The sequence below is a fragment of the Curcuma longa genome, chromosome 7, assembly GCF_044706935.1.
Source record: "Curcuma longa cultivar G26 ecotype Majalengka, Jawa Barat chromosome 7, ITB_CL_G26_1.1, whole genome shotgun sequence".
In the NCBI taxonomy this organism is placed as follows: domain Eukaryota; kingdom Viridiplantae; phylum Streptophyta; class Magnoliopsida; order Zingiberales; family Zingiberaceae; genus Curcuma; species Curcuma longa.
Genome location: NC_133867.1, coordinates 9,821,328 through 9,838,642, shown reverse-complemented (window position 1 = coordinate 9,838,642; position 17,315 = coordinate 9,821,328). Strand labels below are relative to the sequence as shown.

Sequence of the window (17,315 nt, the reverse complement as noted above, 5' to 3'; positions counted from 1 at the left end):
TCCTAAACAAAGTCTAAGCAAAATTAACCAGGGACAACCTTCGACTCGTGGTGGCTTGGGAAAACGAAGCCTTGTTGGATGACAAACGTGGAAAAACAGCCACAAAGGAAGGACCTTCTTATCCAAAAAATGCAGGAAGAACAAGGTAACACATGCCTAACCATACAAAGAATGACTCACAGGATGGTGGTGAATAGTAACGTCCAATTCAGTAGTTTAACAAGGAATACTTTACACGAACAACGATCTTCCCTTTTGACACCCAGCTTACGACCTCAGTTACCAGACCAATGATTAAATTATAATTGCCTGGTGTGTGAGTGATCTGAGCCTAATAGGAGCTTGGGGGCCATTAAGCTGAACTGATGTGTTCCTTTCGTCGGTATTCAGCAATACTAAGTGTCGTAGGAGACCAAACTCTTTGTATAGGTGGCTTATCTGTAGACAAAGTTGTAAACACAACTGTGTAAAATACAACCTCCATGTCCTAAAAATCTTTCGAATATATTAACTAGATCTACAATGGTCTTACGATTTAACTAGATGAAAGAAATAAAGACGTTTCATCGTGTTTGCTCGTTTTAGCATTGTGTTTGCCTATTTTTTTTTTTTTAATTAATCATTTTATTTTTTTTTGACTTCATCGAAATTCGCGTTTATAGTTATCTATCTCGTAATAGTGAACTGACTTGAATACTAGAAATGTAGTCTTCCGGGGCATATGACGACGCAGCAGACTTGAATACTATTAAATAGAACACGCAAGGTTTGATAATATTGATCAAATGTAGTTACTATGAGTGAGCTTCACTTTCGATGGATGAGTTCTTCTTTAGGGAGCTGCTCCTACGTTCTATCGTAGGATGAAACTATCTTTGATCCGACGGCAACCTTGAGTGCAGGAAGCAGAGTAACAATCATATAAGCTCAAGGAGTAAGTTCTGATTTATCAAATTTTATTAATTAACTGAAAAATATTTAAATTCAAAGTTCAAAATGAAAATTTTCTCTTTCAAAAAGAGGTTTATGGGATGGCTGAGCCCTCATGTCCCAGACACGATTCAGGGACCCAATCGCCTCACCAATAGACCTGTCCACATGTCGGGTCAAATCGGATCTGACCTGGAACCTCAATCAGATCAACATCCAGTTCACGGGTCCTGCCGATTCATGTAATTATTTAAAATTTTCAATTTTTTAAATTTTATTTTAGATTTTTTTTTCAAATATAGTTTTTAATTTTATAACATTTTAGTAATATTAAATGTGTGGTTCAATATAAATTCATTCGTTTAAATTTTCCATTATGAAAATATTCAAGTTAATTTTCAATCTATTTATCTTAAATTTTTTAATATGGAATTATTCTACAAAGTGATATGAGATTATTTATTTTTCTATTAAAATTAATTTTTCAACTGATTTATCAAATTATTCAACATGTGATTATTCTCTTATTAAATTATTAATCTCATTTAATTCTCTTAATTATTCATTAGTTTTATTTTACTTTTTATTCATTTAACATTGAATTTATATAAACTATTTGACTTATAGAATATATAAAATTATAAATTTATTAAAGAATATAATTTATTTAATAATAAAATTATACATCAAACATACAAAATTAATCAAAAATATAACTTATATATATATATATATATATATATATATATATATATATTAATGTTAGGTAAAAAATTATTGGTATAAAAAAAATAAAAATGACTCAAAATTTAATATAATATTCTTCTAATGTCTAACTTTTTGAAAGTTTAAATACTAATTATTAGAATTATTAGATGAAAGTTTAAAAAAATAAAAGAAATATAACTATCAGTTAAGTGATTTTAATTCTCATATATCCCAGGAATAAATAGATAATTTAAATAAATATAAATTTTTATATATTTTTTAAAAAAATTATCATTTTAAAAATATTTTTTAAAAAAATAATTTTGACCATCATAAACTCTGAATCAAATCGTAATCGGCGATTTTGAATCGCATACCATAACTATTTTGGAAAGTTAAGATTAAGAGTTAACATTTCTTGTAATCATACAAACCGATAATTCCAAACTATCGAATTATCAAATTGACGATTCGATCGTAATCAGATCTATTGCCATTCCTCCTCCCCAAGCCACCATTTGTCAATGAAGAAGATGACAAGCTGAAGCAGAGAATGAAAACAGTGGGGTTTTGCTTAGCACATCCCAGAGAATCTATTGACATTAAAGTCAACGAATTGGAAGAGAGCAAAAGAGGGAGAGAAAACAACGCGAGACGTGAGGAGGAAGCAGGGGAACAAAAACAAACAGAGGGTTTGACTAAGACTCCGGTATCGCATTATATTCCAGAAAATCCGCTGAAAATTAAAAAACAAAAAAGTCAACGCAATAGAAAATTTGTTGTGGAAGGGAGAGGGAGTGCGAACCTCTTCCAGTTGTTCGATTCGCCATGGAGCCAGTTTCAAGGCAAAGAAAACTAAACAAAATCTAATGCCTGTTGTCAGTCAGCTGGTTCAGGATAATTACAAAGACCAAAATGAAAGGTCAAAGTAATAAAAAGTAGTTTAATTGGAAGGGATTCAACAGTCTCCATCTAGCAAAAGTTCTTGGGTGGTAGATTTGTCAAAGATTTGCCATTGATCTTGATGGAATATTATGACTACAGGGGACAATACACAATTCATTTACATTCATTAAAGGCCATGGCAACTATTAGATATAGACACTAATGAATTACATCTCTGGATACGATCAATAGATAAGAGCACAAGTATAACTTAAGACTGCATCAGATTCCATAAACACTCGTGAAGTTTAGTAACTAATCGTTGTGTTTAAACACATAAACAAGATTTCATTTGTTGATAAAACTATACCACAACCTACATACAATAGAATTAAGGGAAAGATCACATCTTCTAGTTCTAAATTTTACTAAAAGAGGAGCAAAGAGGCTGAAGATAAGAAACTAAAACCTTACCTTTCGAATCCTCTATTTAGCTGATTAAGAATTTCAACAATCTCTCAGAACACTGGATGAATAAAGATTTCCCTTTTTTCCTTCAAAAATAATAAGATAGGCAGTGGAGCGTGTGATTCACCAGTGTCGTTCAAGCAACTGTTCTGGTTTTTGAACTTCCGAGAGTGAGCTCCAACTCATCTGAGGCACATACCTCATGGATCCTCTCCCCTTCCCATGCTTTCACCAATCCAGCAGCTGTAGGAGTGCCATTACTGCTGCTGCCGAATGCAAAATCGTCCGAAGCGCCATCAGATGTCCTAACATCACCATGGTTCTCCACACCAGGGACTGGAGAGCAAGTCCCACTCTGTCCTGGAGTCCACATTTTGGAGCCACTAGCTTCGTTGCGAAAACCAAAAGGATTTGGTGATACAAGGGTGAATGTGGGTGAAGAAGGGCCACCAGAAGGCAGGCGTAAATTGGCAAGCCAGGATGAATCATGGGTAACCTGTCGATCAGGGCTTGGTGGCGTGGAGGATGATGGCAAGCAAGTATGGTTGAAACCGGACCAAGGTGGTTGGCTGTCTAACTCATTCCAATCCTTTTTGATGCGTGGGGATTGAACAGACGGAGAGCTCAGCGGAGGGGTTACGGGTGCACTTATGGATCCCCCATGTATGTATAAATGTGGGAGGTTTGGTATTTTGGAAGAAGTGGAGGCAGACGATAGGTTTTTCAGCCATGGAATGAGGGAGTTGCCTTCAGCACCATTAGTATTCTTGCCATTTGTGATCAAAGTTGATGATGCAGGACTAGCCAAGGTCGATGAGGACGGACTCGGATTATAGGATACACTAGGACTTGGCTGGTAAGATGAACAAGGGCTTGGCGAAGCTGATGGTCCAACACTTTCCACACATTTGAGTGCCTTGCTTCCCTGCACATTCACATACGTTTCAGTTGCTTGAGTTGCAATCTTGATTTACTGTTTAATCAACATATGACAAAATATGGTCTCAACTGAGATGTTCTACAGCCCAACATACAAAAAGAAACTATTCAAACTCAATCAAAAATTACAGGATGAGAGAGTGATCTTATACCCAATTGGGTAATTGGCAATTGTTGCAATTCCTATATATATATCATATCAAATAATGTGAAGTATTCTAAGTCTAATAACAAGATGAGCTGTCAAATTCAGGTCACTAATAAAGAAAAGATCAAAGCTTGAACTCTATGGACAATCAGACATATCATTGGAAAACAGCTCTAATATGATATATAAATAAATAAACGTGATTAGGTATTGAAATTTCAGTCATCATCTAACCAACAAAAAAGCAGAGTTGATCTCTTCATGATAATAATTTTGGCAAGTTGAACAAGCCTTCAATCTTGACTAAATCGAGTTCTAGAACGTCTGTGACTATCCCAGCCGGCAATGAATCACCTTGAGGCGACCAACACATTCACCCTTATTTTCAAAGTTTATGACTCTGGCTGCCTAGATTGATGCCAATTGCCCCCAAACAACACGTCTTCACATCCAGCAAGCAAACACATTTGTCAAACATTGATATAAACTTTCTTCATGAAGAGACTTTAAGGAACCTCACAAAGAATGCGTGGAACCAACACAGTCGGACGTCTCATCATGTATCAGCCTGCCCTTCGCAGGCTCATCATTGACAACCTAATACTTAATGAAATTTACTCACCAACTATTTGTCCGTGGAATTAGGTAATCCGCCCATATTTTTCTGGCAAGCGATTCTCCAAGTTGCAGTAAAGTGGGCCAAACTTCTGAGCTCAGGTACAGTGAACACCACTTGTTGCCCCCTTTTTCCGATGGGAAACGCCTCAAGATTCCACCTTTAGAGCTCCAATTCACGCTCTGATGGGGTCTCAAACTAATCCACGACGCGTCTTGCTCTCTTTACTCCCCGACCATTCTTTTTAGGCAGCATGAGACAAGCAAAAAATAACCGTCTTAAAGCTCCCTACGGCATGGAGAGTGCGTGCACACCTACTATTCCAGTTTTACTCCAACTTGCCATGGCAATGGCGGGTTGACTTGGATAAGAGGAAGAGGGACGGGGCGGAGAGTGTGTCCCACAGGCCATGGCTGCCTCCGAACGGAACGGGACGGCCGTGAAAGGTAGGCGTGGGTTGCGTGAGGCGTGACGCAGCACCCAGAAAAGGAGGATAGATGAAGACGAAAACAACCTTGTACTGAAAGAGATGTAATGCTTTGTTCACGAGGCGGTATAATGGAGAATGACGAAGTTAATCATGTCAAAAAAAAAAAATTGCAGGCCAACGATTCCGGCGCCCGAAACATGTGGGAGACGAATCAAACGATCCAGACTCGGTCAAAGTGACGGATCGAGACTCCGTCACGTGGACCGCCCACGGTGGTCGTTTCCGCGACCAAGACGCCGACATGCGCCGCGGCAGCACCGACGCCGGCGAGCTGAGACAACTCCGCCCGCTCACGGCGATCTCGAGCCAAAGCATACGAATTTTTTTTCACTTTCCCGCGGAGGAAAAGAGAGCGAGGGAGGCGACGGTGGTGGCGATTGCTTACCTTGCGGTAGGTGGTCCCGTCCTCCTCCACGGTCCATCCGGCCTCCTCGCAGAGGGCCTTCAGCACGGCATTGTTATCGCAGTGCTTGGGCAGCGTGTAGTTGCCGTACGCCCGTAGCCCCGCGTAGATCTTCGCAGCGATCGCCCGCCGCCGCCTCTCCCGCCGCTTGTTGTTCTCCCGCTCCCTCCACGTCGGCATCCTCGTCCCCGACGTCATCTCCTCCGCCTCCAGAACCAATTCCTCCCCTTCCGCAGCCACGACGAACAAAATCCACACACCCGGCGAAGCAAATCGGACCGAGAAGAGACGAGACGAGCTCGATCACGAGAGATTTGGGGACGAGCTCGAATAAAACGGGGGCAACTCCAGTTCCAGTAGGGTAGACAAGCGCGTAAGAGAACACCCACAGAGGAAGCGTTTATTTACGCAAATGCCACCCGTGTGAACCGAGGCGGGTTCACATGACCCACCCCTCGGTCGCGTCTCGTGTGAACGGTCATGCTTTGTGTATTTTATTTTATTTTTATTATCATTCATCACTGATAGATTATGGAAATAATCTCTGGATTATGGAAATAATCTCTATAAATCTTTTATTATTAGATGTAAATATTTACCTTGTTAGATTATAGAAATAATCTCTGCATTATTAGAATGTAAATATTCATCTTAATTTGTAGCCTAAAAATACTCATGTACTCTCTATATATTTTATCATAATGAAAAGATGGGTACGCAGAATTTCTTTCATGGTATCAGAGCCCTAGCCATTCCAACTTCCTTTCTTCTCCACCTTCTCATCCTTCTCTCTCTTGCTCTCTCCTTCTACTTGTATCAATGGCCGATCAAACCAAATTTCATCCTGCTCTGGCCGTTAACAATGTCAAGAACTTCATCTCTATTACTTTAGAGATGGAAAAGGGACACTATTCTTCATGGGCGGAGTTGTTTAAAATCCATTGCCGAGCATATCAAGTTATCGATCATATTATTCCACCGAAATCAAAGTCAACCGAGACGGAACAAGAAGAGGCTATCGAGACTGAGAAAGCATTATGGTCACGCTTGGATGCAATAGTTCTTCAATGGATTTATGGTACGATCTCCTCCGATCTCTTGCACACCATCTTAGAACCGGATTCAACTGCACAACAAGCATGGGAGCGATTGCAAAATATTTTCCAAGATAACAAAACTTCTCGTGCTGTTTACCTAGAAAATCAATTCACTCAAGTTCAGATGGACGATTATCCTAATATTTCAGCCTATTGTCAAGAACTCAAAATGCTTGCCGATCAACTCTCTAACGTCGGTGCACCGGTTTCAAATCAACGGTTAGTTCTTCAATTAATTGCAGGGTTAAATGAGAACTACGATGGTGTTGCTACATTCATTCAACAGAGTAATCCTTTACCCTCTTTTTATGAGGCACGATCGAGGTTAATCCTTGAGGAAACTCGAAAGGCTAAACAGGCAGCCGTTGCCTCCAATGCTGCAGACACCGCCCTCCTCACCACCAACGGTTCTATTGATCCTGCGTCTAGCTATGGCCGAAGCTCGATATCACGTTCTGGAAATATATCAAACCGCAACAATAATGGTCAGAAACGTGGTCAGACCCACAACAATAATCGAAAAAAATATGATGGCGGTAGAGGAAAAGGTCGTGGTAGCAACAACCACAACGGTGGACATCAACAGCAGCGTTCATGGCAACAACAACAACATCGTCCGTGGCAGCAGCAGCAGCCATACCAGTGGGTACCATACCCACTATCGGGGTCTTGGGGACAACAAGCATGGGTTGCTCCCCCTTGTCCTTACCCCACCTCTTCATGGACTCGCCCACCTCCTGCTCGTCAACCCGGAATTCTTGGCAATCGTCCACCACAAGCATACAGTGCCCAAGTGTCTCCTCCTTCGAGTTATGCACCTACTGACATTGATGCAGCAATGCACAATTTATCTCTAAATGTTCCTGATGAAAACTGGTACATGGATACTGGTGCAACTTCACACATGACTGCATCTCAAGGTACTCTCTCGTCTTATATTAATATGAGCAATAACAAAAATATTATTGTTGGCAGTGGACAGGAAATTCCAATTCGTGGTTATGGACAAAAATTCCTTTCCCCACCTCACCCACCTTTAACTTTGAAAAATGTCCTACATGCCCCTAAACTCATTAAAAATCTTATCTCTGTGCGCCGTTTCACCATTGACAATAATGTTTCTATTGAGTTTGATCAATTTGGTTTTTCTGTGAAGGACTCTCAGACAGGGATGCCGCTAATGAGATGTGATAGCACTGGGGACCTATATCCTCTCACCACCACTACCAGACATCAATCCACCTCTCCATCAACCTTTGCAGCTCTTTCTCCTGCTTTATGGCATAATCGATTGGGGCATCCGGGTGCACTTGTTTTACGCTCACTTAGGAATAATAAATTTATTGACTGTCAACCATCTTTTTCTGTTTGTCAATCTTGCATTTTTGGGAAACATGTTAAGTTGCCATTTTCTATTTCAAATTCTTGCACTACAAAACCTTTTGATATAATACATAGTGATTTATGGACATCACCAATTTTAAGTTCGGCAGGTCATAAGTATTATATTCTTCTCTTGGATGATTACTCTAATTTCTTATGGACATTTCCCATTGGAAGAAAATCACAAGTTTCATCCATTTTCTTGTCTTTTAGTGCACTCATTCAAACCCAATTTGAGACAAATATTAAATGTTTTCAATGTGACAATGGGAGGGAATTTGATAACGAGACTTTTAAGCAATTTTGTAACACTAATGGTATGGTGCTTCGTTTTTCTTGCCCTCATACTTCTCCACAAAATGGCAAAGCCGAACGTAAAATTCGAGCAATCAATAACTTGATTCGAACTCTTCTTGCTCACTCTTCTATGCCACCATCATTTTGGCATCATGCCCTCCAAACGGCAACATACCTCTTAAACATTCTCCCTAGCAAGATACTCTCTAATTATTCCCCAACTCAATTTCTTTACCATCGGGATCCTTCCTATACACATTTACGAGTTTTTGGGTGTTTATGTTATCCTCTCTTTCCCTCCACCACAATACATAAATTACAAGCTCGTTCCACCCCTTGTGTTTTTTTGGGATATCCGCTCAATCATAGAGGATATAAGTGTTATGATTTGTCTAGTCGTAAAATAATTATCTCTAGACATGTCATTTTTGATGAGTCTAACTTCCCGTTTGCGAACCTGCATGCTCCTTCTTCCCACTCCTATGATTTTTTGAGTGACGGTCTGCATCCCCTTTTGCACCATCATCTTCACAGTCAATCTACCCCAGTTCATCAGCAAGAACAAGAGTCTACTATAGTTCGCCCTTCTCAATCGGCTCCAAGCATACCCCACCCAGAACCTGTTTCTTCTCACCCATCTATTTCATCTGGGTCCAACAGCACTTCTCCACAACCCAATCCACCTACAACAACACATCCATTAGTCTCTTCACCTAGCCCACATCATAACCAAACAAGCCAAGCATTGCCTCGGTCCATTACAACCCGCAGCATGCATGGGATCTTTAAGCCCAAACATCAATTCAATTTGACATCATCGGTTACACCATCCCCTATTCCCCGTAACCCAAAAGCTGCCTTGTCCGACCCGAATTGGAAAGCGGCCATGTCAGATGAATATGATGCTCTTATTAAAAATAAGACGTGGGAGTTGGTGCCTCGTCCTTCTGATGTTAATGTTATTCGTTCAATGTGGATTTTTCGTCATAAAAAGAAATCTGATGGTTCTTTTGAGAGGTATAAAGCTCGTCTTGTTGGTGATGGCAGATCACAACAAGTTGGTGTAGATTATGATGAAACATTTAGCCCTGTGGTGAAACCAGCTACTATTCGGACCGTTCTCAGTATTGCTTTATCAAAATCTTGGCTCATCCATCAGTTAGATGTTAAAAATGCATTCTTGCATGGTCAGTTACATGAAACCGTCTATATGCATCAGCCGTTGGGTTTCAAAGACCCTGTACATCCAGAGTATGTGTGTCTATTGAAGAAATCTCTATATGGCCTTAAACAGGCCCCTCGGGCTTGGTATCAAAGGTTTGCTGACTTTGTCTCCACCATTGGTTTTTCCCATAGCAAATCTGATCACTCTCTATTTATTTATCAAAAAGGAAATGACATGGCATACATTCTTCTTTATGTTGATGATATCATTCTCACTGTCTCATCTGATGCACTTCGCCAATCTATTATGTCCCTCCTTGCTGCTGAATTTGCTATGAAAGATTTGGGCCTTCTCAGTTATTTCTTGGGTATTACCGTTACACGGCATGCGGATGGGTTATTTCTTTGTCAACGTAAATATGCTGAGGACATTATTGAACGGGCCGGCATGACCTCTTGTAAGCCATCATCCACACCGGTAGATACTAAGGCTAAACTGAGTGTCTCTTCTGGATCTCCCTATGAGGATCCTACACATTATCGCAGTTTAGCCGGAGCATTACAATATCTTACATTTACGAGACCAGATATATCTTATGCTGTGCAACAGGTTTGCTTACATATGCATGACCCGAAGGGTGAACATATGAATGCTCTCAAACGAATTCTGCGATATATTCAGGGCACTCTTGACTATGGTTTACATCTTTACAAATCTTCGATTTCTGGTCTCATCTCTTACACTGATGCTGATTGGGGTGGATGCCCCGATACTAGACGCTCCACTTCTGGATACTGTGTTTTTCTTGGAGACAACTTAATCTCTTGGTCTTCTAAACGTCAACCTACTCTGTCTCGATCTAGTGCTGAAGCCGAGTACAGAGGGGTAGCTAATGTTGTCTCCGAATCCTGTTGGATCCGAAACCTTCTCTTGGAACTCCATTATCCGGTCCATAAGGCCACATTGGTTTATTGTGATAATGTTAGTGCGATCTATCTCTCAGGAAATCCCGTTCAACATCAGCGCACTAAACATATTGAAATGGATATCCACTTCGTCCGCGAAAAAGTTGCTCGTGGACAGGTGCGTGTTCTCCATGTTCCGTCCCGTTATCAAATTGCCGACATCTTCACTAAAGGACTTCCGCGCATACTCTTTGATGATTTTCGAGACAGCCTCAACGTACGGCAACCTCCCGCTTCGACTGTGGGGGTGTGATAGATTATGGAAATAATCTCTGGATTATGGAAATAATCTCTATAAATCTTTTATTATTAGATGTAAATATTTACCTTGTTAGATTATAGAAATAATCTCTGCATTATTAGAATGTAAATATTCATCTTAATTTGTAGCCTAAAAATACTCATGTACTCTCTATATATTTTATCATAATGAAAAGATGGGTACGCAGAATTTCTTTCAATAAGGCCGGTCACTATAAAAAGTTTATCCACTACAATTTTTTCCTGACGAAGTCAGGCAATACCCTCCTGCATTCCTGACGAAGCCAGACAATACTCTCCTGTATCGTGACCAACTGCAGTTTCTCGATTTACCTCCTCACAAGCATTCCTGACGAAGCCAGACAATACTCTCCTGCATCGTGACCAACTGCAGTTTCTCGATTTACCTCCTCACAAATAGTCGTGAGGCCGCTAAAGTGGCGGATTCCACCTTTTTGCAGAAAAGCGTGTTAATTGATATCATTAACTAGATTAATTTTGTTATAGTTTCCTAGTAAATGTTCATTCTATTTGACTAATAAAACTATAAACCCCACTACAATTTTTTCCTGACGAAGTCAGGCAATACCCTCCTGCATTCCTGACGAAGCCAGACAATACCCTCCTGCATCGTGACCAACTGCAGTTTCTCGATTTACCTCCTCACAAATGGTCGTGAGGCCGCTAAAGTGGCGGATTCCACCTTTTTACAGAAAAGCGTGTTAATTGATATCATTAACTAGATTAATTTTGTTATAGTTTCCTAGTAAATGTTCATTCTATTTGACTGATAAACTATACAAAAATATGATTTTTAAGTTTCCCCACAATTTCAATATAATAAAAGAAAAGAAAATTTTTTAAATAAGAGGTCCAAAATTATATTTATTTTAACAGCGAGCACTTCATCAACTTAACCAATTAAATATTTTTTAATATAATGCATTCCGTAATATTTTTAGATTTTTTTAATAATAAAAATTAATATATTATCATCTGATTTAAAATAATTATTTTTTTTTACTATCACTATAAATGGTTCGATGTATTCACTGCCTGCTAGAATTTTATTTTCTTTTTTTTTAAACAACCACTTAATTATTAATAAATGGTTCGATGTATTTCACTGCCTGCCAGATTTTTTAAAAAAATAATAATATTAATTTTTAAAAAAAAGTAGGTCATGCTCAATTTAACCTAAGTCAAGTTATGCATGTATTTTTTTTATAAATATATATATATTATTTTTGAAATTATTAATTATATCATTAAAATAATTAAATATTTTGTACAGTGAGCCTACCACTAACGGCATAACCTATTTAAAGTCACACCAAGCACAATGCGAAAATTTCATAAGCTTAACCAACTTTACCAATTAACATGGTGGTTCAAAACTATTAATGATAAATAAAATGTATAGCACAAGCAATTATATTTATTATTTTTTAAAGTAAAAAAATTATTTTTGTTATTGTTAAAAAAACATCTCATTACAAAAAATTACTTCATTTTATTTTATTCGAAATTCCATTATTTTAAAAACTTTAGTCAAAAGCACTATTATATAAATTAGAATTACTACAACTTAATTAAAAGTATTATATTAAAATATTATTATTATTATTTTAATTAAAAGAATAAAATTTTATTAAAAAATGGCGATAGATCTAACAAGTAACAATTTTGGGTGGATTTATTGCTCCATTTTAATTCCCTAAGAAAAGGCATGATTTTCCAGAATGGACTTTTGAGCTTTCTTGCTTGCTTCGTCTTCTAGAAAATTCCGACGACTTCTAGTCGAATACTAACAAATCTCCAGAGTCACAGAACGACTTGGAAGAATTCCATCTCTCGCTTCTGGAAACAAGAGCGAGGAGGAGGAGGAGGAGGAGGAGGAGGAGAGGAAGAAGAGAAAAAAATTCATCTGTCTCTTGTTCGTTCTTCGGTTTTTAGGTTTGTAAAATTTGTTCTTTTTGGTTACTTTTTCCTCACTTTTTCGCTTTTCTTTGATCTCGCTCAACGTAAAGGTCGCGTCTTTCAGCAGATTTCTTGCCGGCGCCGCCTGCTTGGAGATCAGCTCCCCCCAAAAGAATTGTTTTTTGAGTGCCGTGATCCGCGAGCAAAGCGGTCTCCTTCGGAAGAGGGACCGGATCCATGGAGCTCGTCCTTGGAGAGGCGATTTGGCGGTCGGACTCAAGCTCGCCCTAATCTTCATGCGAGCTCTGGAGCTGTGGTCACGATTGGCCGATAGAGATGGAAGACAGCGGCTCTCGCGGCAGTTCGAACTCGCCGCCGCCGTTCCTCATCAAGACGTACGATATGGTGGACGATCCGTCGACGGACTCCGTCGTCTCGTGGAGCGCTAGCAACGCGAGCTTCGTCGTCTGGAATGCGCCGGAGTTCGCTAGGGATTTGCTACCGAGGTACTTCAAGCACAATAATTTCTCCAGCTTCGTCCGGCAGCTCAACACTTATGTGAGTAAGAAAATTTTCCTTAGAAAAAGACCTACTTTTTTGACTTCAATTCGCAATCCCTTGAGCTATGATTATTTTTTGTTTTTCTGATCATTTCTTGATTGGATAATCTCGCCTGCTTTTTTTGACCTACTTCCTGTTTGTTGAATTGTCTCCTTGACAACAACTCATCCTTTTCATTCCCTGAACTATGATCTTCCAATAGAAACTAAGAACACAGGTTTCCTCTGTTTGGATCTTGAATTCTTTGGTTTGGTCAGCAATCGACTCATTAGATACAGATTTTGTGTCTGTCTAATGTTCTTGTGGTGATCGAAGAGAATTGAAGTGTTCATGTTCTGTTGTAGGGTTTCAGAAAAGTAGACCCTGATCAGTGGGAGTTTGCAAATGAGGATTTTGTACGAGGACAGAGACACCTCCTGAAGAACATATACCGACGCAAGCCAATCCATAGCCATTCACTCGTCCAAGCGAATTCCTCATTCGATAAACAAGAGCTCGAGGAAGAGATCGAGAAGCTTAAGCTAGAGAAGCGCAGGCTTTGGAACGAGATCCAGAGGCACACACAGAAGCAGTTTGGATTGGAATGCCAAATGCAGTCTTTGGAGGAAAGGTTGCAGGTTGTCGGAAATCGACAGAAGGGTTTGATGTCATTCATGGCCCGGATCATACAAAACCCTGTTTTCCTTTCTGACCTCGTGCAACACTCTGATCTTCACACCAAGAAGAGGAAATTGCCGAGGATAGACTACTTGAACGAGGATATTAGCGCAGAAGAAGAACACCAGGTTGAAACTTTCCAGGCCACCGCGAGGGAACATACATTCGACATGGAGCCATTCGAGAAGATGGAGTCATCTCTGAATTCTTTGGAGAATTTCTTCAGAGGTGTCAGTCAAGCGTCCGGGGACGACATGCCCTACGATACACTCGCTCCTTGCCTGCCGTCGAACGTGATCATCTCAGAGATGAATGCCTCATCAGGAGAGACTGATGTGGATCCGCAATTGAAACTTCAGCATTCTTCTTCACCTCACGTAGAAAACATACAGTCATCACCAGAGATGCAAGAATCTACAAGTCTAGCAGAAACTCCTCCTGCAAACGAAAAAGAAGTGGACTCAGGCAGCAGGTTTTCAGAAATTGATGTAAATTTGGAGCCAGATTCCACTGAGATCGATTCGTCAAGAGATCTCGGGAGCGCAATCTCAGCAGCGCCTACAGGGAAGAACGATGTATTCTGGGAACAATTTCTCACAGAGATTCCAGGTTCCCACGATACGAAAGATGCTGAGCCTGCCAGATGAGAAAGAATGTGGTATCACCTGAAAATAATCAAACACTGCAACAAAGGAAACCTAATTCCAGTTCTAAGTTAATAAATTGTTAGGTTGTTTTCCTGCACAGCACTAAACATGGATGTCAATAACTGTGCAGCTATCAGTTCAGCTTCCATACTTAGCATTAGAGAAAATGGCTTCTGTTGGTGTTTTGTAGTTGAACTTTCCATAGTTTCGTGATCTTAACTGCTGATGTAGAACTAAATATTACTCAGTTGGCTCTTTCTTCGTGATTTGTGTGGGCAGAGGATTGCCAAGTAGTTGATTGCAGTCAAAGAACGTTATGCACGAGATGCATTTGATTCTTTGTTCACAAGATGCATACGTTTGAACCCTTGTTGGTGTTCTATGGACTGGTCAAATTTTGATCGGTGATCACATTACGGTGGGATCACATTCGGCGACGAGTCGCTCTCGGTTCAACTCTTGACGATGATGGCGTGATGCTCGTCGGAGTTGAGGGAGAGGTGGCAGGCGAGCAAACTCTCCAGCTCCTCCTGCATACCAATTCCCTTCTGCCATATCATCCGTCTCCGGTCACTATCGATTTCTTCAAGTCTTGCTGCGGATCGCACGAGCACATCGCCACCGCGAACCGCTTCAATCCTGCCTCTCTCCGGCAGCCGCCCTCGTCCTCTCCACCTCCGCCCTCGCCGCCGTCGGACGCGGCGAGCGCACCTTCACCTTGGGACGCTGCCGAACCTTCTGGCAGATCGATCTTTAGATAATAATAATTTATTTCTACGCACTAAAATGAAAAAAATTAATGGAAAATACGATGCCACTTTCCTTTAATATTTTTTAAGGTTGCGAAGGCAATATATTTCTTTAAACATAATTTTATACAATGTAATAAGGAATAAAGGGGCTGAATTCTGTTAACAGGGGCTGAATTTTATTAACTTATATATTATTTAAAATAATCTCAGACTTAAAGGTCGTTGTAGTATAGTGGTAAGTATTCCCGCCTGTCACGCGGGTGACCCGGGTTCGATCCCCGGCAACGGCGCTTTTACGTTTTTTTGGTGGGTTCGACGGTGAATTTTTATTATTTTATATTTTCCCTCTTCAGGAAATTATTGAAAGCAGTCAAACATCTGTAGCCTTGTCGGCAACTGGAGATTGCGATCGACGGGTTCAACTTCATTTGTATCAACACCAGCGCATTAACTGATCGCTCCAACAATATTTCTCCCAACTACTCAAATAAATCAAGCCATTAATGCTCCATCTGCACAAGATCATCTCCTCTGCTTCCCGGCGCCATTGATCATGGAGAAGAAGAAGAAGAAGCAGGAGGAGCAGACGAAGCCTCTCGCCGCCTCGTTATCCCCCTCCGTAGCCGAGGAGGCGCCGACCGTCGTCGCCGAGTGTCCGACCACGCGGCGCCGCGGCCGCCGCTTCCTTCTCCGCTGCTTCTTCTGCTTCGCAGCTGCCGTGGCGGTCGCCGGCCTCGTCGTCCTCATACTCTCCCTCACGCTCCTCAGGGTGAAGAACCCCGCGCTGAGCATGACCTCCCTCTCCATCGATCGCATCGACCTCGGCCTCCAACCACTGTCGCTCAACGCTACTCTCGACGCCGGGATCGCCATCCGGAACCCCAACATGGCCTCCTTCCGGTTCGGGAACAGCACCACGTACTTCTACTACGGCGGGGAGCGGGTGGGGGTGGCGTACGCCGCTGCGGGGCGCGTGCCGGCGCGGCGGTCGGCCACTGTGGCGATGCGCGTGGACGTGCTGGTGGACCGGGTCGCTACCCGGCTGGACCTGGCGGCGGACTTCCTGGCCGGGGCGGATGTGAGGCTGGCGAGCCGCACGGGAATTCCGGGGAGGATGAACGTGATGGGTCTGTACAAGCGCGATCTGGAGATGGAACTCAATTGCAGCATACTCATGGTGATCTCTGTGGCGCGGCAGGAGATACGGAGCACGGATTGCACGGCGACGGCGAGGTGATCGACGGCGGATCGGCGGGCGGCCGTGAATCGAGACCGCCACGCTTGAGCTGTAGCTTGTTTCTTTGTCGTTTGGGGGTTAAAATTTAGTTAATTAGTTTTTTAAAGGTCTTTAGTTAATTTCTTTGTAGAAAATATTTAAAAATAAATAAGTTTATATGATGTCAACTTACCTAATTAACCTTTTTATATATGTGTATGAGTAAAAGTTACGTGGCGACCTTGTGGAAACTGCTTGGGTGGCGGATTTCATCTTATGTAGAAGAGTAAAAATTATGCTTTTAGGGCATAGTTGAATTGGTTACGATAGAGTAGAGTTGTAGAAAAGGGCAAGGATTTAAATTTTGACGAAGTCGAGATAATACTCTCCTCCGTCGTGGTCAACTGTAGCTTCTCGATTTACTTCTTTATAGATGGTCATGGAGACGACCTTGTAGAGCCGCTCGTGGTCAACTGTAACTTCTCGATTTATTTCCTCATAGATAGTCATGAGGGTGATCTTATGGAGCCGCTTGGGTGGCGGATTCCACCTTATGTAGAGAGTAAAAATTATGCTTCTGGGGCATAGTTGAGTTGGTTACGAGCAGAGTTGTTGAAGTGAACAAAGGTCAAATTTTGACAAGATAATGCTCTTCTCCGTCGTGACCAATTATAATTTTTCTATTTATTTTTTCACAGATGAGCGTGACACCAGAGGTGATAGATTCCATCTATTATGGGAGAAGAGGAGTAAAAATTAAAAGAGTTTATTTTGAAATTATTTCTTTATTATTGAAATATCACCTAA

At 41.0% G+C, this 17,315-nt stretch overlaps 3 protein-coding genes and 1 non-coding gene across 5 annotated transcripts; 3 read left to right on the top strand and 1 right to left on the bottom strand.

The window, feature by feature from the left end:
• Window positions 1-2,790: 2,790 nt before the first annotated feature.
• On the bottom strand, window positions 2,791-5,898 carry LOC141832396 (protein BZR1 homolog 3-like). Its single transcript, XM_074719901.1, has 2 exons — window positions 5,570-5,898; window positions 2,791-3,916 (listed from the first exon to the last, which is right to left on the bottom strand). Exons 1-2 carry the CDS (start codon window positions 5,783-5,785, stop codon window positions 3,128-3,130), a joined length of 1,005 nt encoding a protein of 334 aa, XP_074576002.1. The 5' UTR covers window positions 5,786-5,898; the 3' UTR covers window positions 2,791-3,127.
• A 6,695-nt stretch (window positions 5,899-12,593) lies between these two features.
• LOC141831758 (heat stress transcription factor A-4b-like) lies at window positions 12,594-14,808 on the top strand. Of its 2 annotated transcripts, none has more exons than XM_074719164.1 (3): window positions 12,594-12,711; window positions 12,803-13,233; window positions 13,581-14,808. In XM_074719164.1, the coding sequence occupies exons 2-3, from the start codon at window positions 13,012-13,014 to the stop codon at window positions 14,538-14,540; spliced, it is 1,182 nt and encodes a 393-aa protein (XP_074575265.1). In that variant the 5' UTR covers window positions 12,594-12,711; window positions 12,803-13,011; the 3' UTR covers window positions 14,541-14,808. The 2 variants fall into 2 exon arrangements, with proteins under 2 accessions (XP_074575265.1, XP_074575266.1); XM_074719165.1 differs by having other exon boundaries at window positions 12,800-13,233.
• A 702-nt stretch (window positions 14,809-15,510) lies between these two features.
• On the top strand, window positions 15,511-15,582 carry TRNAD-GUC (transfer RNA aspartic acid (anticodon GUC)). Its single transcript has one exon. It is a non-coding gene; the product is annotated as a tRNA-Asp (tRNA).
• Window positions 15,583-15,812: 230 nt separating this feature from the next.
• On the top strand, window positions 15,813-16,696 carry LOC141832367 (uncharacterized). Its single transcript, XM_074719870.1, has one exon. It carries the CDS (start codon window positions 15,846-15,848, stop codon window positions 16,527-16,529), a length of 684 nt encoding a protein of 227 aa, XP_074575971.1. The 5' UTR covers window positions 15,813-15,845; the 3' UTR covers window positions 16,530-16,696.
• Window positions 16,697-17,315: the final 619 nt, after the last annotated feature.